This window comes from Pyrgilauda ruficollis, unplaced genomic scaffold, assembly GCF_017590135.1.
Source record: "Pyrgilauda ruficollis isolate IOZ18807 unplaced genomic scaffold, ASM1759013v1 scaffold222, whole genome shotgun sequence".
In the NCBI taxonomy this organism is placed as follows: Eukaryota; Metazoa; Chordata; class Aves; order Passeriformes; family Passeridae; genus Pyrgilauda; species Pyrgilauda ruficollis.
In genome coordinates this window covers 574,583-598,555 of record NW_024521651.1, presented here as the reverse complement: position 1 = coordinate 598,555, position 23,973 = coordinate 574,583, and the positions used below count along the sequence as shown (strand labels likewise).

Below are 23,973 nucleotides of genomic sequence, written 5' to 3'. Positions count from 1 at the left end.
CCCGCTGGATCCCCTTTTCCCCGGGATCGCCCCTCAGCCCCCTCAGGATCCGCCATTGCCTCCCCTCACGACGGAATTCCGCCTTCCCCTCACGATTCCCCCTCCCCGCCGCCCGAGCCGCGGGTTACCCCGGTGTATCCCGGTTTTTCCCCGGTTATCCCGGTTTTTCCCACCTTTCACCCGCGCGGATTTGGTCTCGAATTTGGTCAACATGGTCCCAGCCCGGCCCGGCCGCAACCCGGAACCTCCACGTCGGCACCGCGGGACCGCCCCGGAAACCGGCGCCGCTTTCCGCCTCGTCACTTCCGCCGCATCGCGGAAGTGGAGCGGCCGCGGGCGGTGATGGCGGCGGGGCCGGGCCGGGGTTCCCCGGGAACGGGCTGGAGTTCGCCGGGAGCGCCCTGGAATTCCGTGGCAGCGCCGTGGGGTTCCCTGGGGGCGCTCCGCAGTTCCCTGGGGGTGCTCCGAGCGCTGCTGGTGGCCGCGCTGGCGGCGGGTGAGGCCTGAGGGGGAGGGGGGAGGGGAGGCTTGGGGGGCCTGAGGGGTGAAAAATGGGAGAAAACTTGGGGAAAATTGGGAAAAAACTTGGGAAAAAAACTGGGATAGGATGGGGAAAAACCCTGGGAAAAGTGTGGGGAAAAACCTGGGAAAAGGTGGAGAAAACCCTGGAAAAAGGGTGGGAAAAACCTGGCATAGGATGGGGAAAACCTGGGAAAAGGTGGGGGAAAACTGGGAAAAAAATGGGGAAAAAAAACTGAGAAAAAAACTGGGAAAAAAACCTGGGATAGGATGAGGAAAAACCCGGGGGGAAAAAAAAAAACTGAGAAAAGGATGGGAAAAGGGTGGGGAAAAAACTCAAAAGGGTGGAGAAAACCCTGGGAAAAGCACGGGGAAAAACCTGGGAAAAAAACCTGGGAGAGGATGGGGGAAAACCCTGGGAAAAGTGTGGGGAAAAACCTGGGAAAAAAACTGGGGAACAAATGGGAAAAGGTGGAGAAAACCCTGGAAAAAGGGTGGGAAAAACATGGGAAAAGGGTGGGGAAAAAAACTAGGAAAAAACCTGGGATAGAATGAGGGAAAACCTGGGAGAATGTGGAGAAAACCCTGGGAAAAGTGTGGGAAAAACCTGGGAAAAGGGTGGGAATGTCTGGGAAGAGGTGAGGAAAAGATGCGGAAAAGGACAGGGAAAATCCTGGGAAGAGTCGGGGGAAACCTTGGGAATGAACGGAGAAAAGGCCGGGAAAGGTGAGGAAAAACCTTGGGAAAGAAGAGGGGAAACCTAGGGAAAAGTCTGGGAATTCCTCCACGCAAATCCGGGAATTCCCTGAGCACGGATCCCGGGATTCCCAGCACAGAAATCCGGGAATTCCCAGCCCACGAACCCCGGGATTTGTCCCTTTTGGGGTCCCCTTTGCCCCTTTTGGGGTCCCCATTGCCCCTTTTAGGGTTCCCTTTGCCCCTTTTGGGGTCCCCTTTGCCCCTTTTGGGGTCCCCTCATGGCTGGGGAGGGGGTCCCTGTCCCCCCCAATGCCCCTTTTGGGGTCCCTATTGCCCCTTTCCGTTGTTTCCCTGCCCATTCCCGGTCCCTGATCCCTGTTTTTCCCATTTCCCCGTCCCTGATCCCGTTTTTCCCGTTTCCGATCCCCGTTTTCCCCTCCCTGATCCCATTTTTCCCGGTCCCCGATCCTGTTTTTCCCATTTTCCCATCCCCGATCCCCGTTTTCCCCTCCCTGATCCCTGTTTTCTCTGCCCGTTCCCATTTTCCCGGTCCCTGATCCCGTTTTCCTGTCCCTCATCCCGTTTTTCCCTGTTTTTCCCATCACTGATCCCGTTTTTCCCGGTCCCTGACCCCCCTTTTTCCCGTTTTCCCCTCCCTGATCCCTGTTTTCCCTGCCCGTTCCCATTTTCCTGGTCCCCGATCCTGTTTTTCCCGTTCCCCATCCCCGATCCCTGTTTTTCCCATTTTCCCCTCCCCGATCCCTGTTTTTCCCGTTTTCCCCTCCCTGATCCCGTTTTCCCCGTCCCAATCCCGTTTTTCCGGTCCCTGATCCCGTTTTTCCCGTATTTCCCCGTCCCGATCCCTGTTTTCCCTGCTCCCGTTCCCGTTTTTCCCCGTTTTCCCCGTTTTTCCCCGTCCCGATCCCGTTTTTCCCTGTTTTTCCCGTTTTTCCCCGTCCCGATCCTGTTTTTCCCCGTTTTTCCCCGTTTTTCCCGTTCCCAGGCTGCTGCCGCGGGAACTCGGTGCACCGGAAGATTTACATCGCGCTGAACCACACGGCGCCCTGCGTGCGCCTGCTCAACGCCACGCACCAGATCGGCTGCCAGTGTGAGAATCCTGGGAATTTGGGAATTCTGGGAATGCTGGGGAACAGGGGGGTGCTGTGTGCCACGCACCAGATCGGCTGCCAGTGTGAGAATCCTGGGAATTCCTGGGAATTTGGGAATGCTGGGAATTCCGGGGGGCATGGGGCATGCTGTGTGCCATTCACCAGATCGGCTGCCAGTGTGAGACAACGGGAATTCCTGGGAATTTGGGAATGCTGGGGGCCAGGGGGATGCTGTGTGCCACGCACCAGATCGGCTGCCAGTGTGAGAATGCTGGGAATTCTGGGAATTTGGGAATGCTGGGGGTGTCAGGGGTGCTGTGTGTCACTCACCAGATCGGCTGCCAGTGTGACAATGACGGGAATTCAGGAATTCCTGGGAATTTGGGAATTTGGGGGGTGTCCGGGGGAGCCTCCCGGTCATCCTGGCGGTGTGGGAGCCTCTCAGCTCCCTGCCCTGCTCTTCCAGGGAATTTTGGGAATTCTCAGGGGACAAATCCCACATTTCCACCCCGCAGCTCTCCCCCTCACCCCCTCCCCTGCTATTCCATGGATTTTTTGTGGGATTCCCTGGAATTCTGAGGGGATCATTCCCACATTTCCACCGCACAGCTCTCCCCCTCAACCTCTCACCCCCCTCCCAGATATTCCATGGAAATCCATGGATTTTCTGTGGGATTCCCTGGAATTCTGAGGGGATCATTCCCACATTTTCACCCCGCAGCTCACCCCCTCCCCTGCTATTCCCTGGATTTTCTGCAGGATTCCCTGGAATTCTGAGGGGATAATTTCCACCCCGCAGCTCTCCAGCTCACCTCCCTCCCTTGCTATTCCATGGATTTTTTCTGGGATTCCCTGGAATTCTGGGGGGACAAACCCCGCAGCTCTCCCCCTCACCCCCTTCCCCCTCACCCCCTCCCCTGCTATTCCCCGGATTTTCTGCGGGATTCCCTGGAATTCTGGGGGGGGGCTGATCCCGTTTTTCCCCGCCAGCCTCTCTGAGCGGGGACACGGGCGTGATCCACGTGGTGGAGAAGGAGGAGGACCTGGAGTGGGCGCTGGCCACGGGCCCCCACCCGCCCTACATGATCCTGCTGGACGGGAGCCTCTTCTCCAGGTGGGATCGTCGGGATCGCCAGAATTCCCGTCAAATCCCCTTCTTCCCAACCCCCACAGCGCCCCGGGCTCGCGGGGATTTAACCCTTGATTTAATCCCTGCTAAACTTCGTTTTTCCTTCTTGTCTTAAATGGGATTGGACTCCCAAATCCGTGCAACGTTGAGCCGTGATTTTAAAAAGCTGGGAAAATAAACCTTGGGAAGGGCTTGGGGCTCCTTTTTCTGGGAAGAGCGGGAAAATACCTGGCTGGAGTTTTCTCCCTGCTGCTTTTTCCCTCATTTTAGGCCCTCCCAAGATTTTTTTTCCGAGGGGTTTTCCCATCATTTCCTAGGTTTATCCCCAGATTTCAATTGTTCATGGATAAATCCCAAATTCCAGCCCCTTTTTCCCTTTTCCGGGGAGGTTTTGCTTCACTTGAAGAGAATTTCCAGCATTTCCGGCCTTGTTGTTTTTCCCGCCATTTTGTTCCCTCGCAAGATAAAAATCCCAGGATTTTCCCTCCATTTCCCTGATTTATCCCCAGATTTCAGTTCCTTGTGGATAAATCCCAAATTCCAGCCCCTTTTCCCCTTTTTCCAAAGAGATTTTGCTTCACTTGAGGAGAATTTCCAGCATTTCCGGCCTTGTTGTTTTTTCCGCCATTTTGTTCCCTCCCCAGATAAAAATCCCAGGATTTTTCCTCCCTTTCCCTGATTTATCCCCAGATTTCAGTTCCTTGTGGATAAATCCCAACTTCCAGCCCCTTTTCCCCTCTTCCAGGGAGGTTTTGATGCAGCTGAAGGGAACCTCCCGGATTTCAGGCCTGGCTGTGGCCGCTGCCTCTCCTGCCCCTCCCGGAGGGTTTTCCCCAGGATTGAAATGTCCCAATGATGGATTTGGTGAGCAAAATTCCCAACTTTTCCCCCTGCTCTTCCCCACTTTTTCTCCCGTTTTTTTCTTTCAGTTTTTTTCCAATTTTTTCCCCATTTGCCCCCAGTTTTCCCCCATTTTTTCCTCATTTTCTCCCTATTTCTTCACATTTTTCTCCCGTTTTTTCTTGGGTTTTTCCCCTATTTTTTCCCATTTTTCCCCATTTTATCCCTTTTTCTTTGCTGTTCTTTTCCATTTTTCACCTTTATTCCCATTTTTCTCCCATTTTCCCCCTGTTTTCTCCCCATTTCCAGGGGTTTACTCTGACACCTGCGGGCCGCAGTCCTTTCCCTGTTTTGCCCTGGTTTTTCCCCATTTTTGACCATTTTTCCCCGTTTTCCCCCCGTTTTTCCCCAGGGGTTTACTCTGACACCCCCGGGCCGCAGTCCTTTCCCTGTTTTTCCCCATTTTTGACCATTTTTCCCCGTTTTCTCCCCGTTTTTCTCCAGGGGTTTACTCGGACGCCCCCGGGCCGCAGTCCTTTCCCTGTTTTCCCCTGGTTTTTTCCCATTTTTCCCCGTTTTCTCCCCGTTTTTCCCCAGGTGTTTACTCTGACACCCCCGGGCCGCAGTCCTTTCCCTGTTTTTTCCCATTTTTTCCCATTTTTGACCATTTTTCCCCGTTTTCCCCCGTTTTTCCCAGGGGTTTACTCTGACACCTACGGGCCGCAGTCCTTTCCCTGTTTTTCCCCTGGTTTTTTCCCATTTTCTCCCGTTTTCCCCCCATTTTTTCCCAGGGGTTTACTCTGACACCTACGGGCCGCAGTCCTTTCCCTGTTTTTTCCCATTTTTCACTGTTTTCTCCCATTTTTCTCCCATTTTTCCCCAGGTGTTTACTCTGACACCCCCGGGCCGCAGTCCTTTCCCTGTTTTCCTGTGTTTTTTTCCCATTTTCTCCTGTTTTCTCCCCGTTTTTCCCCAGGGGTTTACTCTGACACCCCGGGGCCGCAGTCCTTTCCCTGTTTTCCTGTGTTTTTTTCCCATTTTCTCCTGTTTTCTCCCCGTTTTTCCCCAGGTGTTTACTCTGACACCCCCGGGCCGCAGTCCTTTCCCTGTTTTTCCCCATTTTTGACCGGTTTTCCCCGTTTTTCCTCAGGGGTTTACTCGGACGCCTACGGGCCGCAGTCCTTTCCCTGTTTTCCCCTGTTTTTCCCCATTTTCTCCCGTTTTCTTCCCATTTTTCCCCCATTCCCAGGGGTTTACTCTGACGCCCCCGGGCTGCAGTCCTTTCCCTGTTTTTCCCCATTTTTTCCCATTTTTGACCATTTTTCCCCGTTTTCCCCCGTTTTTCCCAGGGGTTTACTCTGACACCTACGGGCCGCAGTCCTTTCCCTGTTTTTCCCCTGGTTTTTTCCCATTTTCTCCCGTTTTCCCCCCGTTTTTCCCCAGGTGTTTACTCTGACACCCGCGGGCCGCAGTCCTTTCCCTGTTTTTCCCCATTTTTGACCGGTTTTCCCCGTGTTTTTTTCCCATTTTCTCCTGTTTTCTCCCCGTTTTTCCCCAGGTGTTTACTCTGACACCCCCGGGCCGCAGTCCTTTCCCTGTTTTTCCCCATTTTTGACCGGTTTTCCCCGTTTTTCCTCAGGGGTTTACTCGGACGCCTACGGGCCGCAGTCCTTTCCCTGTTTTTCCCCATTTTTGACCATTTTTCCCCGTTTTCCCCCCGTTCCCAGGGGTTTACTCTGACACCCCCGGGCCGCAGTCCTTTCCCTGTTTTTCCCCATTTTTGACCGTTTTTCCCCGTTTTCCCCCCATTTTTCCCCAGGGGTTTACTGTGACACCTACGGGCCGCAGTCCTTTCCCTGTTTTTCCCCATTTTTGACCGTTTTTCCCCGTTTTCCCCCCGTTTTTCCCCAGGGGTTTACTCGGAGGCCTACGTGCCGCAGTTCGCGCACTGCAACGGCTCGCAGTGGAACCCGGGCGGCTCCGGGCTCTCCCACGAGGATTTCCCCTTCCCCATCTTCCTGCTGCAGGACGCCAACGAGACCCAGCTCATCAAGGAGGTGCTGCGGGCACGGGCAAACATCTTAAAAATCACTTAAAATCCCTTAAAATCCCTTAAAATACGTTAAAATCCCTTAAAAATACATTAAAATCCGTTTAAAATCCCTTAAAATCCATTAAAAATGCATTAGAATCCATTAAAAATACATTAAAATCTGTTAAAAATCCATTAAAATCCCTTAAAATACGTTAAAATCCGTTAAAAATCCATTAAAATTCCTTAAAATATGTTGAAATCTGTTAAAAATCCCTTAAAATCCATTTAAAATCCATTAAAATCCGTTTAAAATACATTAAAATCCGTTAAAAATCCATTAAAATCCCATTAAAATCCATTAAAATCTATAAAAATCCATTGAAAATCTGTTAAAATCCGTTAAAATCTGTTAAAATGTGTTGAAAATCCATTTAAGATACATTAAAATCCATTAAAAATCCATTAAAATCCAATTAAAATCCATTAAAATCTATAAAAATCCATTGAAAATCCCTTAAAAATCCATTAAAATCCCTTAAAATCTGTTTAAAATCCATTAAAAATCCATTAAAATCTGTTTAAAATCCATTAAAAATCCCTTAAAATCCATTAAAAATCCCATTAAATCCGTTAAAAATCCATTGAAAATCCGTTAAAATCCAATTAAAATCCATTAAAATCCGTAAAAATCCATTGAAAATCCATTAAAAAATCCAAAAGAAGAAATGTAAAGTACAAAACCCTTTAAGAAGAAATGTAAAGTTAAAAACCCTTTAAAAATTCAGAAGAAATCCATTAAAAATCCTTTCAAAAGAAACTATAATCCATCAAAAAACCCATTAAAAATCCATCCAAAAACTCATCAGAAACCTCAAAAATTCTGGGAAAAATCTGTTAAAAACCCACAAAACAATGTGAAGTGCCTCTTAAAAATAAAGAAAAAAATCCACTAAAAAATCCTTTCAAAAAGAAACCATAATCCATCCAAAAACCCCTCCAAAAATCCATCGGGAACCTCGAAATTTCTGGGACAAATCCCCTCAAACCCCCCAAGGAGCCCCGAAGCATTAAAAGGTGCAGCTGGAGCTGCAGCTGCTGTGCTGAGGGGCCGTGTTTGTGTCCGCAGTGCTTCCGGGCGCACAACGTGCCGCGCGGGCCGGGCGCGGCGCCGCAGTTCCCGCTCTGCGCCATGCAGCTGCTGGCGCACATGCACGCCGCCGCCAGCACCGTCACCTGCATGCGCCGCAGCTCGCTGCAGAGCGCCTTCAGCATCAACCCAGGTCAGTGCTGGGGCTGCAGCGGGGCTGCACTGGGGCATCAGCCCGGGTCAGTGCTGGGGCTGCACTGGGGCTGCAGCATCAACCCAGGTCAGTGCTGGGGCTGGGGCCGCACTGCAGCATCAACCCAGGTCAGTGCTGGGGCTGCAGCGGGGCTGCACTGGGGCTGCAGAGCGCCTGCAGCATCAGCCCAGGTCAGTGCTGGGGCTGCACTGCTGGGGCTGCACTGGGGCTGCAGCATCAGCCCAGGTCAGTGCTGCACTGGGGCTGCATTGGGGCATCAACCCGGGTCAGTGCTGGGGCTGCAGCGGGGCATCAGCCCACGTCAGTGCTGCACTTCTGGGGCTGCAGTGGGGCTGCAGCATCAGCCCAGGTCAGTGCTGGGGCTGCATTGGGGCATCAGCCAGGTCAGTGCTGGGGCTGCACCGCTGGGGCTGCACTGGGGCTGCAGAGCGCCTTCAGCATCAGCCCAGGTCAGTGCTGGGGCTGCATTGGGGCTGCAGCATCAATCCAGGTCGCTGCTGCACTGGGGCATCAGCCCAGGTCAGTGCTGCACTGCTGGGGCTGCAGTGGGGCATCAGCCAGGTCAGTGCTGCACTGGGGCTCCACTGGGACTGCAGCATCAACCCAGGTCAGCAGCCCAAATCTTGGGAAAGTCACAGGGAAATCCTGAGGAAATTCAGGAGAAATCACAGGGAAAACCGGGGGAAATCCTGGGAGAATCCTGGGGAAATCACAGGAGAATGCTGAGGAAATCCTGGGAGAATCACAGGGAAGTCCTGGGAAAATCCCAGGAAAACTCCAGGAAAATCCTGGAGGAATCCTGGGGAAATCCTAGCAATTCCAACCTCTGGGGCTCCCTGAATCCCACCAATCCCCTTTTTTTCCCTAAAAACTCCCACAAAAATCCCATTTTATCAAGATCTCCTGGTTTTTCCCTGGAGTTTTCCCAACCCCTGGAATGTTTTCCCTTCCCAGAGATCGTGTGTGACCCCCTGCTGGATTCCAACCTCTGGAGCTCCCTGCATCCCATTCCTTTTCCCTGCTCCATTCCCATTTTCCCGTTTTCCAGGTGGACAGCCACTTGTTTTTCTGTCCCATTCCCAGTTTTCCAGGTGGACAGCCACTCCTTTTCCCTGCCCCATTCCCGGTTTCCCGTTTTCCAGGTGGACAGCCATTCCTTTTCCCTGCTCCATTCCCATTTTCCCGTTTTCCAGGTGGACAGCCACTCGTTTTTCTGGAACGTGGCCCCGGGTGCCGAGGCCGCCGTGGGTTCCTTCGTGGCGCTGCTGGCGGCGGCGCAGGCGCTGCAGGCGGCCCCGGGCTCCCAGCAGCTGCCCCGGAACGTCCTCTTCGTCTTCTTCCAGGGGGTGAGAGCAGGAATTCCCTGGGATCCCAGCCCCAGATCCCCTGGGATCCAGCCCCAAATCCCCTGGGATCGGGCTCCACTGGGACTGCAGCATCAACCCAGGTCAGCAGCCCAAATCTTGGGAAAGTCACAGGGAAATCCTGAGGAAATTCAGGAGAAATCACAGGGAAAACCGGGGGAAATCCTGGGAGAATCCTGGGGAAATCACAGGAGAATGCTGAGGAAATCCTGGGAGAATCACAGGGAAGTCCTGGGAAAATCCCAGGAAAACTCCAGGAAAATCCTGGAGGAATGCTGGGGAAATCCTAGCAATTCCAACCTCTGGGGCTCCCTGAATCCCACCAATCCCCTTTTTTTCCCTAAAAACTCCCACAAAAATCCCATTTTATCAAGATCTCCTGGTTTTTCCCTGGAGTTTTCCCAGCCCCTGGAATGTTTTCCCTTCCCAGAGATCGTGTGTGACCCCCTGCTGGATTCCAACCTCTGGAGCTCCCTGCATCCCACCAATCCCCTTTTTTTCCCTAAAAACTCCCACAAAAATCCCATTTCCCTCGTTTTCAGCGGGATTTTCCCGGTTTTTCCCTGGAGTTTTCCCAGCCCCTGGAATGTTTTCCCTTCCCAGAGATCGTGTGTGACCCCCTGCTGGATTACAACGTCTGGAGCTCCCTGCAGCCCATCAACGCCTCGGGGCGGCTGCAGCCCGGCCAGCGCCTCGTCCTGGCGGCCACGCGGGTGCGTGCCCGGGGGGAATCCTGGGGAAATCCAGGAAAAATCCTGGGGAAATCCTGGGGAAAATCTGGGAAAAATCCTGGGGGAAGTCGTGGGGAAATGGTGGGAAAATCCCTGGAGAAATCCAGGGAAAAATCCTGGGGGAAAATCATGGGAAAATCCCTGGAGAAATCCTGGGGAAAATCCTGGGGAAATCCTGGGGAAATCCTGGGGAAAATCCCTGGAGAAATCCGGGAAAAATCCTGGGGGAAGTCGTGGGGAAATCCCTGGAGAAATCCCGGGGAAAATCTGGGGAAAATCCCTGGAGGAATCTGGGAAAAATCCTGGGGGAAGTCGTGGGGAAATGGTGGGAAAATCCCTGGAGAAATCCAGGGAAAAATCCTGGGGGAAAATCATGGGAAAATCCCTGGAGAAATCCTGGGGAAAATCCTGGGGGAAAATCATGGGAAAATCCCTGGAGAAATCCGGGAAAAATCCTGGGGGAAGTCGTGGGGAAATGGTGGGAAAATCCCTGGAGAAATCCAGGGAAAAATCCTGGGGGAAAATCATGGGAAAATCCCTGGAGAAATCCTGGGGAAAATCCTGGGGAAATCCTGGGGAAATCCTGGGGAAAATCCCTGGAGAAATCCGGGAAAAATCCTGGGTCCGGCCCCAGATCCCCTGGGATCCAGCCCCAGATCCCCTGGGATCCAGCCCCAGATCCCCTGGGATCCGGCCCCAAATCCCCTGGGATCCCAGCCCCAAATCCCCTGGGATCCCAGCCCCAAATCCTCGGGATCAACCCCAGCCCTTGGGAATGGTTTTTTCCCAGGGTTTTGGGTGGGATTGGCTCTGTTTCTGGGTTTTTTTTCCTTTTTCTCCATTCTTCCTCTTTTCCATTTCCTTCCCTTTCATTCCTTGGCATTTCTTTGCTTTCCCCTTTTCCCTTTCACTTTTCTCTTTCTCCTTTTCCTTTGTTTTCCCCTTTCCCCTTTTCCCCTTTTCCCCTTTTCCATTTTCTCTTTCCCCCTTTCCCCCTTTTCCCTTTCCCCCTTTTTCATTTTCCCTTTTCCATTTTCACCTTTTCCATTTCCCCTTTTCCCTTTCCCTCTTTCCCCCTTTTCCATTTTCCCTTTCCCCCTTTCCCCCTTTTCCCCTTTTCCCATTTTCCCTTTTCCCTTTCCCTCTTTTCCCATTTTCCCTTTTCCCTTTCCCTCTTTCCCCCTTTTCCATTTCCCCTTTCCCCCTTTTCCCCTTTTCCCCTTTTCCATTTTCCCTTTTCCCTTTCCCCATTTTCCCTTCCCCTTTCTCATTCCCTTTCCCCCTTTCCCCCTTTCCCCATTTCCCCATTTCCCCTTCCCCTTTCCCATTCCCATTTCCCCTTTTCCCTTTCCCCATTCCCATTTCCCCTTTCCCCTTCTCCCTTCCCTCTGCCCACCCCGGCATTCCGGGCTTTTCCCCTTTCCCAGGAGACCTTTGATTACATCGGCAGCTCCCGCCTGGTGTTTGACATGGAGCAGGAGAAGTTCCCGCTGCGCCTGGAGAACATCGCGGCCTTCCTGGAGCTGGGCCAGGTCCGGCGGCGTCCCGGGAACCATTCCCAGGGATCCTTGGCCGGGAATTCCCTCAGCTCCCCCTGGCATTCCCTGATTTTTCCCTGCCTTTCCCATCCCAGCTCTGAATTTTCCCTGCAATTCCCACCCTGGGGCTGAGTTTCCCCTGGGAATTCCCTGAGTTTCCCCTGGAGTTTCCACTGGCATTCCCTGATTTTTCCCTGCCTTTCCCATCCCAGCTCTGAATTTTCCCTGCAATTCCCACCCTGGGGCTGAGTTTCCCCTGGGAATTCCCTGAGTTTCCCCTGGAGTTTCCACTGGCATTCCCTGATTTTTCCCTGCCTTTCCCATCCCAGCTCTGAATTTTCCCTGCAATTCCCACCCTGGGGCTGAGTTTCCCCTGGGAATTCCCTGAGTTTCCCCTGGAGTTTCCACTGGCATTCCCTGATTTTTCCCTGCCTTTCCCATCCCAGCTCTGAATTTTCCCTGCAATTCCCACCCTGGGGCTGAGTTTCCCCTGGGAATTCCCTGAGTTTCCCCTGGAGTTTCCACTGGCATTCCCTGATTTTTCCCTGCCTTTCCCATCCCAGCTCTGAATTTTCCCTGCAATTCCCACCCTGGGGCTGAGTTTCCCCTGGGAATTCCCTGAGTTTCCCCTGGAGTTTCCACTGGCATTCCCTGATTTTTCCCTGCCTTTCCCATCCCAGCTCTGAATTTTCCCTGCAATTCCCACCCTGGGGCTGAGTTTCCCCTGGGAATTCCCTGAGTTTCCCCTGGAGTTTCCACTGGCATTCCCTGATTTTTCCCTGCCTTTCCCATCCCAGCTCTGAATTTTCCCTGCAATTCCCACCCTGGGGCTGAGTTTCCCCTGGGAATTCCCTGAGTTTCCCCTGGAGTTTCCACTGGCATTCCCTGATTTTTCCCTGCCTTTCCCATCCCAGGGAAATCATGGGGAAATCCCTGGAGAAATCCTGGGGAAAATTTGGGGAAATCCCTGGAAAAATCCGGGAAAAATCCTGGGGTAGATTGTGGGGAAATCCCTGGAGAAATCCTGGGAAAAATCATGGGGAAATATTGGGGAAATCCTGGGAAAATCCCTGGGGAAAATTGTGGGGGAATCCTGGGGAGATTCCTGAAAAAATCCTGGAGGAAATCATGGGGAAATCCTTGGGAAATTCCTGGGAAAATCCTGGGAGCATCTCTGGGAAAATCATGGGCGAATGCTGGGGAAATCATGGGAACATGTCTGGGAAAATCATGGGAAAAATCCTGGGAAAATCCCTGGAGAAATTGGGAAGAATCCTGGGAACATCTCTGGGAAAATCCTGGGGAAATCCTGGAAAAAGCCTGGGAAAAATCCTGGGGATATTTCTGAGAGAATCATGGGGAAAATCCTGGAAACATTGCTGGGAAAATCATGGGGGAATCCTGGGGAAATCTCCTCTTTTCCATTTCCTTCCCTTTCATTCCTTGGCATTTCTTTGCTTTCCCCTTTTCCCTTTCACTTTTCTCTTTCTCCTTTTCCTTTGTTTTCCCCTTTCCCCTTTTCCCCTTTTCCCCTTTTCCATTTTCTCTTTCCCCCTTTCCCCCTTTTCCCTTTCCCCCTTTTTCATTTTCCCTTTTCCATTTTCACCTTTTCCATTTCCCCTTTTCCCTTTCCCTCTTTCCCCCTTTTCCATTTTCCCTTTCCCCCTTTCCCCCTTTTCCCCTTTTCCCATTTTCCCTTTTCCCTTTCCCTCTTTCCCCGTTTTCCATTTCCCCTTTTTTCCCCTTAAATCTGGGGGAAATCATGGGAAAATCACAGGAAAATTCCTGGGAAAATCCTTGGGGAAAATCCTGGGGAAAAAATCTTTGAGAATCCTGGAGAAAATCCTTAAAAAGTGATGGAAAAACACCGTGCAAATCCACTGGAAATCGTTTTTCTGGGACGTTCCGTGTCCCATTCGTTTTTTTATGTCCCAGTCCCATTTTTCCAGTTGGCCAGCCACTCATTTCCCTGCTCCATTCCCATTTTCCTGTTTTCCAGCTGGCCAACCACTCCTTTTCCATGCCCCATTCCCATTTTCCAGGTGGCCAGCCACTCCTTTTCCCTGCCCCATTCCCGTTTCCCGTTTTCCAGGTGGACAGCCACTCCTTTTCCCTGCTCCATTCCCGGTTTCCCGTTTTCCAGCTGGCCAACCACTCCTTTTCCATGCCCCATTCCCATTTTCCAGGTGGCCAGCCACTCCTTTTCCCTGCCCCATTCCCGGTTTCCCGTTTTCCAGGTGGACAGCCACTTGTTTTTCTGTCCCATTCCCAGTTTTTCAGGTGGACAGCCACTCCTTTTCCCTGCCCCATTCCCGGTTTCCCGTTTTCCAGGTGGACAGCCACTCGTTTTTCTGGAACGTGGCCCCGGGTGCCGAGGCCGCCGTGGGTTCCTTCGTGGCGCTGCTGGCGGCGGCGCAGGCGCTGCAGGCGGCCCCGGGCTCCCAGCAGCTGCCCCGGAACGTCCTCTTCGTCTTCTTCCAGGGGGTGAGAGCAGGAATTCCCTGGGATCCCAGCCCCAGATCCCCTGGGATCCAGCCCCAAATCCCCTGGGATCTGGCCCCAAATCCCCTGGGATCCAGCCCCAGATCCTTGGGATCCAGCCCCAGATCCCCTGGGATCCAGCCCCAAATCCCCTGGGATCCCAGCCCCAAATCCTCGGGATCCAACCCCAGCCCTTGGGAATGGTTTTTTCCCAGGGTTTTGGGTGGGATTGGCTCTGTTTCTGGGTTTTTTTTCCTTTTTCTCCATTCTTCCTCTTTTCCATTTCCTTCCCTTTCATTCCTTGGCATTTCTTTGCTTTCCCCTTTTCCCTTTCACTTTTCTCTTTCTCCTTTTCCTTTGTTTTCCCCTTTCCCCTTTTCCCCTTTTCCCCTTTTCCATTTTCTCTTTCCCCCTTTCCCCCTTTTCCCTTTCCCCCTTTTTCATTTTCCCTTTTCCATTTTCACCTTTTCCATTTCCCCTTTTCCCTTTCCCTCTTTCCCCCTTTTCCATTTTCCCTTTCCCCCTTTCCCCCTTTTCCCCTTTTCCCATTTTCCCTTTTCCCTTTCCCTCTTTTCCCATTTTCCCTTTTCCCTTTCCCTCTTTCCCCGTTTTCCATTTCCCCTTTTTTCCCCTTTTCCCCTTTTCCATTTTCCCTTTCCCCATTTTCCCTTCCCCTTTCTCATTCCCTTTCCCCCTTTCCCCCTTTCCCCATTTCCCCATTTCCCCTTCCCCTTTCCCATTCCCATTTCCCCTTTTCCCTTTCCCCATTCCCATTTCCCCTTTCCCCTTCTCCCTTCCCTCTGCCCACCCCGGCATTCCGGGCTTTTCCCCTTTCCCAGGAGACCTTTGATTACATCGGCAGCTCCCGCCTGGTGTTTGACATGGAATTCCCATTTCCCCTTTTCCCTTTCCCCATTCCCATTTCCCCTTTCCCCTTCTCCCTTCCCTCTGCCCACCCCGGCATTCCGGGCTTTTCCCCTTTCCCAGGAGACCTTTGATTACATCGGCAGCTCCCGCCTGGTGTTTGACATGGAGCAGGAGAAGTTCCCGCTGCGCCTGGAGAACATCGCGGCCTTCCTGGAGCTGGGCCAGGTCCGGCGGCGTCCCGGGAACCATTCCCAGGGATCCTTGGCCGGGAATTCCCTCAGTTTCCACTGGCATTCCCTGATTTTTCCCTGCAATTCCCATCCCAGCCGTGATTTTCCCTGGAATTCCTGTCCAGGGCCCCAGAATTCCCATCCAGGGGCTGGGTTTTCCCCAGGATTCCCATCCCAGCTTGGATTTTCCCTGGAATTCCCATCAAGGGCCCCAGAATTCCCACCCTGGTACTCAGTTTTCTGTGGAATTCCCATCCCAGCTCTGATTTTTCCCTGGAATTTTCCCCCTGGGGCTGTTTTTTCCCTGGAATTCCCATCCCAGCCCTGATTTTTCCCGGATTTCCCCCCGGGCTGTTTTCCAGGTGTCCCTGAGGAACAACTCCGTGCTCTGGATGCACACGGATCCCGTCTCCCGCCGGAACGAATCCGTGGAATCCCAGGTGAGCCTGGAACCCTGGGAATGTTCCCCATCCCTGGGAATCCCTGGGAATTCCCTGCCAGCCTCGCTGGGAGCCGTCCCAGCCTCGGAGCCTTTCCCAAAAAACCCCAAACCCTGGCACAATTCCTGGGATATTCTCAGCGAAATCTGGGATCCCTCAGGGATTTCAGATTCCCAGAGGGAATTCCATCCAGTTCTGATTCCCAGTGGGAATTCCATCCAGTTAAAATTCCTGATGGGAATTCCATCCAGATCAGATTCCCAGTGGGAATTCCATCCACTTCATATTCCCAGTGGAAATTCCATCCAGTACAAATTCCCGATGGGCATTCCATCCAAATCAGTTTCCCAGAGGGAATTCCATCCACTCCAGATTCCCAGTGGGAATTCCATCCCAAAAATCCCCCTGTGCTGATCCCAGATTCCCTTTTCCGTGGATATTCCAACCAGAACTCCAGGATTCCCAGCAGGATTTCAGCTCCCCGTCCCAGAACCCCTCGGGCTTCCCGGAATTCCCGGAATTCCTGCTTTTCCAGGTGCAGGAGCTCCTGGCCGCGCTCCGGAGCAGCGGCTCCGGCTCCAACGTTTCCCTGCAGGAGCCGGGGGTGTCCCAGCCCCTCCCCCCCTCGTCATTCCAGAGGTTCCTGAGATCCCGGAGCATCCCGGGGGTGGTGCTGAGCGACCACCGGGCCGCCTTCCACAACAGGTAAAGCTGGGAATTCCGGGAATTCCGGGACGGGTGAAACCCGGGAATTCTGGGAGTTCTGGGACAGGTAAAACCCAGGAATGCTGTGAATTCTGGGAATTGTGGGGCAGGAACAACCCGGGAATTCTGGGAATTCCAGAACAGGTAGAAAATCTGGGAATTCTGAGACAGGTACAAGCCGGGAGTTCTGGAACGGGTAAAAAATCTGGGAATTCTGGGAATTGCGGAACAGGTAAAACCTGGGGAGTCCAGGAATTCTGGAACAGGTGAAATCTGGGAATTCTGGGCATTCCAGTAAAGGAACAAGTCTTGGAATTCTGGGAATTCTGAAAGAGGTAAAATCTGGGAATTCTGGCAATTCCAGAACAGGTATAAAACCTGGGAATTCCAGGAATTCTGAGACAGGTACAAAATCCAGAAATTCTGGGAATTCTGAGACAGGTACAAGCCGGGAGTTCTGGAACGGGTAAAATCCGGGAATTCTGGGAATTCCAGTAAAGGTACAAGTCCTGGAATTCTGGAACAGGTAAAATCCAGGAATTCCGGGCATTCCAGCAGGATCCCACCTTCCCATCCCGAAAATCCGGGATTTTCAGCCCTTCCCATGGGAACCCCCCCTCCCCCCCCAGCGGGAATTCTGGGAATGCTCGGAAGAGCGGGAGGGAATTGCTCGGACAGGCGAGAGAAAATTCCGGGCTTTTTTTGGGAGAAGCTCCCTGGCCCGGAGCCCGGGAGGAGCCGGAGGCGCCGGAGCCGCAGCTGCGCTTCCGGAGGCCGCTCCCGGAATTTTTTATGGAATTATTTCCCGGCCGTTTCCTCTTCCCCAGTTCCAGGGGGTTTTTTGGGATCACCCCCCGTGACCCCGGTCCGGCTTTTCCAAAGGGATTCTCGGATCCGCGGCGGGAATTTGGGAATCCCGAAAAGCCCAAATCCCAGCCCTGGGATCCCTTGGGATCATCCCGGCTTTCCCAGGAATCTGGAATTCCCTTGGAATTCTGTCCGGGATCGGCCATGGATGGATGATGAATCATTCGTTGCTAAAACCCTTGGGAATTCCCACCTTTTCCTTGGATCCTTTGGGAATTTTCCCCCTCCCAGCTCATGGAGTGGGCTCCGAAATTCCAACTGCAGCCTGGAAAATCCCTGGAATTCCCAGCAGGAAAAGCTTGGGAAGAGCAAATTCCCAGCCCTCCTTGTTAATCCCAGAAAATCCCTCAGGAGAAGCTTCGGAATTCCGAGCCCTCGATTCCAGGGAACAGGGAATTCCCAGCTCCCTCCTCCAGGGGGGGGGGGGTTTCCCGGGAATCCCGGCCCCATCCCGGATTTTTCCCGGGTTTTGTTCCCAGGTACTTCCAGAGCATCTACGACACGGCCGAGAGCATCGGGATGCGTTATCCCGAGGGGCTGAGCCCTGAGCAGCAGCTGGAATTCGTCACCGACACCGCCCAGGTCCCGCCGCATTCCCGGGAATTCCGGGGGCTCGGGAGAGGGGAATTCCTGGGATCCAGAGATTCCTGGGGTTTGGGATCATGGGGATTCCTGGGGTTCAGGAGAGGGGAATTCCTGGGATTTGGGAGATGGGAATTCCTGGGATTTGGGAGATGGGAATTCCTGGGGTTTGGGAGATGGGAATTCCAGGGATACAGGGATTCCTGGGGTTTGGGATCATGGGGATTTCTGGGGTTTGGGAGATGGGAATTCCTGGGGTTTGGAATCATGGGAATTCCAGGGATCCAGGGATTCCTGGGGTTTGGGATCATGGGGATTCCTGGGATTTGGGAGATGGGAATTCCTGGGGTTTGGGATCCAGGGGATTCCTGGGGTTTGGGAGATGGAAATTCCAGGGATCCAGGGGATTCCTGGGGTTTGGGGGATTCCTGAGATTTGGGATCTGAAAGATTCTTGGGATTTGCGATCTGGGATTTGGGATCCAGGGCATTCCTGGGACTCGGGATCCAGGCAGGAATGGGGTTTGGAGGGGAGGGAAAGGTAGGAAGAAGGTGGAAAAAGTTGGGAAAGAGCTGGGAGGGATTGGGGATTGGGAGAGGGAGGAAAAGCGTGGGAAGGGGGTGGGGATAAATCCCGAGGGGTTCGGGAATGGGGAGAGCAGGGAAAAGCCGGGAATGGGGGCGGGAAGGATCCGGGAGCCGCGGGCCGGCCGCTGATCCCGGCCGCTTTCCCGGGAATTCCCACAATTCCCGGATTTGTTCCCGTTCTGCAGGCCCTGGCCGAGGTGGCCACGCTGCTGGCCCGGGCTCTGTTCACCCTGGCCGGGGGAACCGCCGGCACCGAGAGCATCCGGGCGGACCCCAAAACGGTGGGAATTCCTGCTGGGAATCCCTGCTGGGAATCCCTGCTGGGAATCCCTGCTGGGAATCCATGCTGGGAATTAATGCTGGGAATGTTGGGAATCCCTGCTGGGAATTCATGCTGGGAATTAATGCTGGGAATTAATACTGGGAGTTCCTGCTGGGAATTAATACTGGGAATGCTGGGAATCCCTGCTGGGAATCCCTGCTGGGAATTCCTGCTGGGAATGTTGGGAATCCATGCTGGGAGTTCCTGCTGGGAATGTTGGGAATCCATGCTGGGAATGTTGGGAATCCCTGCTGGGAATCCCTGCTGGGAATTCATGCTGGGAGTTCCTGTTGGGAATTCCTGATGGGAGTTCCTGCTGGGAGTTCCTGCTGGGAATTAATGCTGGGAATTCCTGCTGGGAATTCCTGCTGGGAATGCTGCAGTGGGAATCCACTGGCAGCCCCAGTTTCCCTGGAATGCCCAATTTTCCTGGAGTCTCTGGGATTGAAATCCCCATTTTTCCTGGAATTGGAATCCCCGTTCTTTACTGAAATCCCTGGAGTGAGAATCCCCAAAAATCCCTGGAATTAGAATCCCCGGGTTTTGTGGGATCCGTGGGATTGGAACCCCTGGGACTGGAATCCCTCACTTACCTGGAATACCTGGAATTGGAATCCCCCATTTACCTGGAATCCCTGGAATGACAGTCCCTGATTTTCCTGGAATCCCTGGAATTACAATCCACAATTTTACTGGGATTCCTAAAATTGAAATCCCTGGAATTGGAATCCCCATTTACCTGGAATCCCTGGAATCAGAATCCCCGATTTTCCAGGAATCCCCGATTTTCCTGGGATCCCCGATTTTCCTGGGATCCCGATTTTCCTGGGAGCCCCTCCCGTGCCGGGCCCTTTCCCTGAGGGAATTCCGGCTTTCCCGCAGGTCACGCGGCTGCTCTACGGATTCCTGCTCAACTCCAACAACTCCTGGTTCCAGTCCCTGATCAAACCCGACCAGAAGGGAATCCTGGGTGAGGAGAGAGCCCCATTCCCGCTTTTCCAGCCGCGATTCCCGGCTGGAATTCCCGTGAGCTGGGATCCCCATTTTCCCCAGCTGTAATTCCCATCTTTCCTGGCTGTGATTCCCATTTTTCCCCTCTCCAATCCCCATTTTCCCTTCTCTAATCCATGTTTTTCCAGCTGTGATTCCCCATCCCCAATCCTGTTTTCCCTATTCCCCAGCTGGAATTCCCATGCCTCAGAGCCGGAATTCCCATTCCCAATCTCATTTTTCCTATTCCCCAGCTGGAATTCCCATCCCCAGTCCCATTTTTCCCGCTCCACAGCCGTAATTCCCATTCCCCAGGGCTGTAATTCCCATTCCCATTCCCATTTTTCCCATTCCCCAGAGCTGGAATTCCCATTTCCAATCCCATTTTTCCCATTCCTCAGCTGGAATTCCCATTCTTCCCATTCCCAATCCCATTTTTCCCATTCCCCAGAGCCGCAATTCCCGTTCCCAATCCCGCTTTTCCCGTTTTTCCCGTTCCCCAGAGCCACAATTCCCGTCCCCAATCCCGTTTTTCCCATTTTTTCCGTTCCCCAGAGCTGCAATTCCCATTCCCCAGAGCCGCAATTTCCGTTCCCAATCCCATTTTTCCCATTCCTCAGAGCCGCAATTCCTGTTCCCAATCCCGCTTTTCCCGTTTTTCCCGTTCCCCAGAGCCGCAATTCCCGTTCCCAATCCCGTTTTTCCCGTTCCCCAGAGCTGTAATTCCCGTTCCCCAGAGCCAGAATTCCCATCCCCAATCCCATTTTTCCCATTTTTCCCATTCCCCAGAGCCGCGATTCCCGTCCCCAATCCCGTTTTTCCCGTTTTTCCAGGCCCTTTTCCCCAGCACTACGTGGCCGTGTCCAGCCCCACCAACACCACGCAGCTGCTGCAGGCGGTGCTGGGCAACCTGACCGGGGCCAGCGTCAACCTGAGCAGGGAGCAGTGCCAGGATCCCGGGAAAACCCCTGGGACACAGCCTGAGGTGAGCCTGGATTCGGGAATGGGGATTGGGATGGGGGCCAGGATCCCGGGAAAACCCCTGGGACACAGCCCGAGGTGAGCCTGGATTCGGGAATGGGGATTGGGATGGGGGCCAGGATCCCGGGAAAACCCCTGGGACACAGCCCGAGGTGAGCCTGGATTCGGGAATGGGGGGTGGGATGGGGGCCAGGATCCCGGGAAAACCCCGGGGACACAGCCCGAGGTGAGCCTGGGTCCGGGAATGGGGATGGGATGGGATGGGATGGGGGCCAGGATCCCGGGAAAACCCCGGGGACACGGCCCGATATGGGCCTGGATTCAGGAATGGGGATGGGGGCCAGGATCCCGGGAAAACCCCTGGGACACAGCCTGAGGTGAGCCTGGATTCGGGAATGGGGGTTGGGATGGGGGCCAGGATCCCGGGAAAACCCCGGGCACGCAGCCCGAGGTGAGCCTGGATTCGGGAATGGGGGTTGGGATGGGGGCCAGGATCCTGGGAAAACCCTGGGAATGCAGCCTGAGGTGAGCCTGGATTCAGGAATGGGGATGGGGGCCAGGATCCCGGGAAAACCCCGGGCACACAGGCTGAGGTCAGCCTGGGATAACGGGAATGGGGATGGGATGGGGCCAGGATCCCGGGAAAACCCCGGGCACACAGCCCGAGGTGGGCCTGGGATAACGGGAATGGGGATGGGATGGGGCCAGGATCCCGGGAAAACCCTGGGAATGCAGTCTGAGGTGAGCCTGGATTCGGGAATGGGGATGGGATGGGGGCCAGGATCCCGGGAAAACCCCGGGGACACGGCCCGAGATGGGCCTGGATTCAGGAATGGGGATGGGGGCCAGGATCCCGGGAAAACCCCGGGCACGCAGCCCGAGGTGAGCCTGGGTTCGGGAATGGGGATGGGATGGGATGGGATGGGGGCCAGGATCCCGGGAAAACCCCGGGGACACGGCCCGATATGGGCCTGGATTCAGGAATGGGGATGGGGGCCAGGATCCCGGGAAAACCCCTGGGACACAGCCCGAGGTGAGCCTGGATTCGGGAATGGGGGTTGGGATGGGGGCCAGGATCCTGGGAAAACCCCGGGCACGCAGCCCGAGGTGAGCCTGGATTCGGGAATGGGGGTTGGGATGGGGGCCAGGATCCTGGGAAAACCCTGGGAATGCAGCCTGAGGTGAGCCTGGATTCGGGAATGGGGATGGGATGGGGGCCAGGATCCTGGGAAAACCCCGGGCACACAGGCTGAGGTCAGCCTGGGATAACAGTATGGGATTTGGGTTTTCCCATGTGTAATTCCCTTTTTTCCTAGCTGTAATTCTTGTTATCCCAGCTCTCATTCCCGTTTTTCCCTGTGTAATTCCTGTTTTTCCCTGTGTAATTCCCGTTTCCCTGTGCCCCCAGCTGTCAAGGATGGGATTTGGGTTTTCCCATGTGTAATTCCCTTTTTTCCTAGCTGTAATTCTTGTTATCCCAGCTCTCATTCCCGTTTTTCCCTGTGTAATTCCTGTTTTTCCCTGTGTAATTCCCGTTTCCCTGTGCCCCCAGCTGTCATTCCCATTCCCCCAGCTGTCATTCCCGTTTTTCCCTGTGTAATTCCCGTTCCCCCAGCTGTCATTCCCGTTCTTCCCTGTGTAATTCCCGTTCCCCCAGCTGTCATTCCCATTATCCCAACTGTCATTCCCGTTTTTCCCTGTGTAATTCCCGTTCCCTGTGCCCCCAGCTGTACGAGTACTGGTGGGTGCAGGGCCCCCTGGACGGGAATTCCTCGTCCCGGATTCCCGGCTGTGTCCGCTCCGCCGTCCGGCTGTCCCCCGCGCTGTCCCCGGCCTTCGAGCTGCGCCGCTGGGATTCCCGGGAATTCTCCACCTGGACCGAGAGCCGCTGGAAGGACATCCGGGCGCGCATCTTCCTGGTGGCCAGCAGGGAGCTGGAGGTGACACGGACAGGGACACCCGGGGTGACACGGGGAGGGGACACGGGGACAGGGATGGGGACACAGGGATGGGACAGCGGTGTGGGGACAGGGATGGGGACACGGGGACAGGGACACCCAGGGGACACGGGGACAGGGATACGGGGATGGGGACAGGGATGTGGGGACAGGGATGGGGACACGGGGACAGGGACACTGGGACGTGGGGACAGGGACACCCCGGGGGACACGGGGACAGCGGTGTGGGGACAGGGGGACACGGACAGGGACACAGGGACATGGGGACAGGGATGTGGGGACAGGGGACACAGGGACGGGACACAGGGACATGGGGACAGGGATGTGGGGACAGGGGACACAGGGACGGGACACAGGGACATGGGGACAGGGATGTGGGGACAGGGGACACAGGGAGGGGACACAGGGACACCATGAGAGGACACAGGGGCAGGGACACAGGGACATGGGGACAGGGATGGGACAGGGATGTGGGGACAGGGAGGGACACAAGGGGTGGGACAGGGAGGGACCCTGGGTTGATCCCAATCCCCAAATCCCAAATCCCCAATATCCCCAATCCCCAATATCCCAAATTCCCAATATCCCAATTCCCAATATCCCCAAATTCCCAATCCCACTATCCCAAATCCCCATTTTTCCCAGCTCCCGGTGCTGCTCCTGTCCCTGCTCTGCCCCTTCATCCCAGGGACCCTGTAGATCCCAAATCCACATCCCTGGGATCCCTGGGGTGATCCCAAATCCCCGGACCCCCAATTCCCAAGATCCCAGCGTCCCGAATTCCCGTTTTCCCGTTGAATTCCAGCTGCTGACGCTGGCGCTGGGCGTGCTGGTGCTGCTCCTGTCCCTGCTCTGCACCTTCATCCCAGGGATTCTGGAGATCCCAAATCCACATCCCAGAGATCCCTGGGGTGATCCCAAATCCCCGAACCCCCAATTCCCAATATCCCAGCGTCCCAAATTCCCGTTTTCCCGGTTTTCCAGCTGCTGACGCTGGCGCTGGGCGTGCTGGTGCTGCTCCTGTCCCTGCTCTGCACCTTCCTCATCAGCTCCAAGGCCTCGCTGCTCTTCGGCCTCCCGGCCCCGCCCGGCCCCTCCGGCTACTGAAAATCCCGGGAAAAACGCCTGGAAAAGCCTCGGGAATCCCCCCCGGAGCTCCCGGCGCTGCAGATGCCAGAGGTGTTCCCGGGAAAGCCGGAATTCCGGGTGGGATCGGTGCCCTGGGGGGGAAATTCCCGGAATTCTGGGTGGGATCAATGCCCTGGGGGGGGGAAATTCCCAAAATTCCCATTTGGATTTGATGCCCTGGGGGAGAATTCCCAGAATTCCAGGTGGGATCCGCTGTCCTGGGTGGGAAATTCCCAAAATTCCCATTCGGATCCAGTGCACTGAGTGAAAATTTCCCATTCGGATTCGATGCCCTGAGTGAAAAATTCCCAGAATTCCTGGTGCCCTGAGTGGCAAATTCCCAAAATTTTCCAAGAGTTCCCAGTTGGATCCATCCTGTTTCCCGGGGTGGAGCTTTTCCCAAAATCCGGATAAAGGAAGGATAAAGGGGGAGGGGTTTTTTTGGGAATTGTGAGGAATTCCAGGGGGTCTGGGAATGTCCCAGTGGAAAAAGTTCTTTTTTTTCCCTGGGATTTGTAAATATTATAAATAAATCCATGGAATTCCCAAGGAAACTTTTTCATTTCAAGG

General features: G+C 54.3%; 1 protein-coding gene across 1 annotated transcript; it reads left to right on the top strand.

Moving 5' to 3' along the window:
- The first annotated feature begins 317 nt into the window (after positions 1-317).
- On the top strand, positions 318-23,957 carry NCSTN (nicastrin). The gene is made up of 17 exons (XM_041468622.1): positions 318-496; positions 2,222-2,326; positions 3,318-3,441; positions 4,202-4,320; positions 6,208-6,353; positions 7,458-7,611; positions 9,600-9,709; positions 13,597-13,749; positions 14,734-14,838; positions 15,206-15,283; positions 15,819-15,988; positions 17,335-17,437; positions 18,210-18,305; positions 19,229-19,316; positions 20,170-20,321; positions 22,045-22,257; positions 23,260-23,957. The coding sequence occupies exons 1-17, from the start codon at positions 343-345 to the stop codon at positions 23,380-23,382; spliced, it is 2,193 nt and encodes a 730-aa protein (XP_041324556.1). The 5' UTR covers positions 318-342; the 3' UTR covers positions 23,383-23,957.
- The last annotated feature ends 16 nt before the right edge of the window (positions 23,958-23,973 follow it).

Bases quoted from the DNA above. Each gene is read 5' to 3' on its own strand.
- NCSTN (XM_041468622.1), top strand. From the start codon at position 343: ATGGCGGCGGGGCCGGGCCGGGGTTCCCCGGGAACGGGCTGGAGTTCG. The intron at 4,321-6,207 runs GTGAGCAAAATT...GTTTTTCCCCAG, and splicing joins ATGTCCCAATGATGGATTTG to GGGTTTACTCGGAGGCCTAC. The intron at 18,306-19,228 runs GTGGGAATTCCT...GCTTTCCCGCAG, and splicing joins TCCGGGCGGACCCCAAAACG to GTCACGCGGCTGCTCTACGG.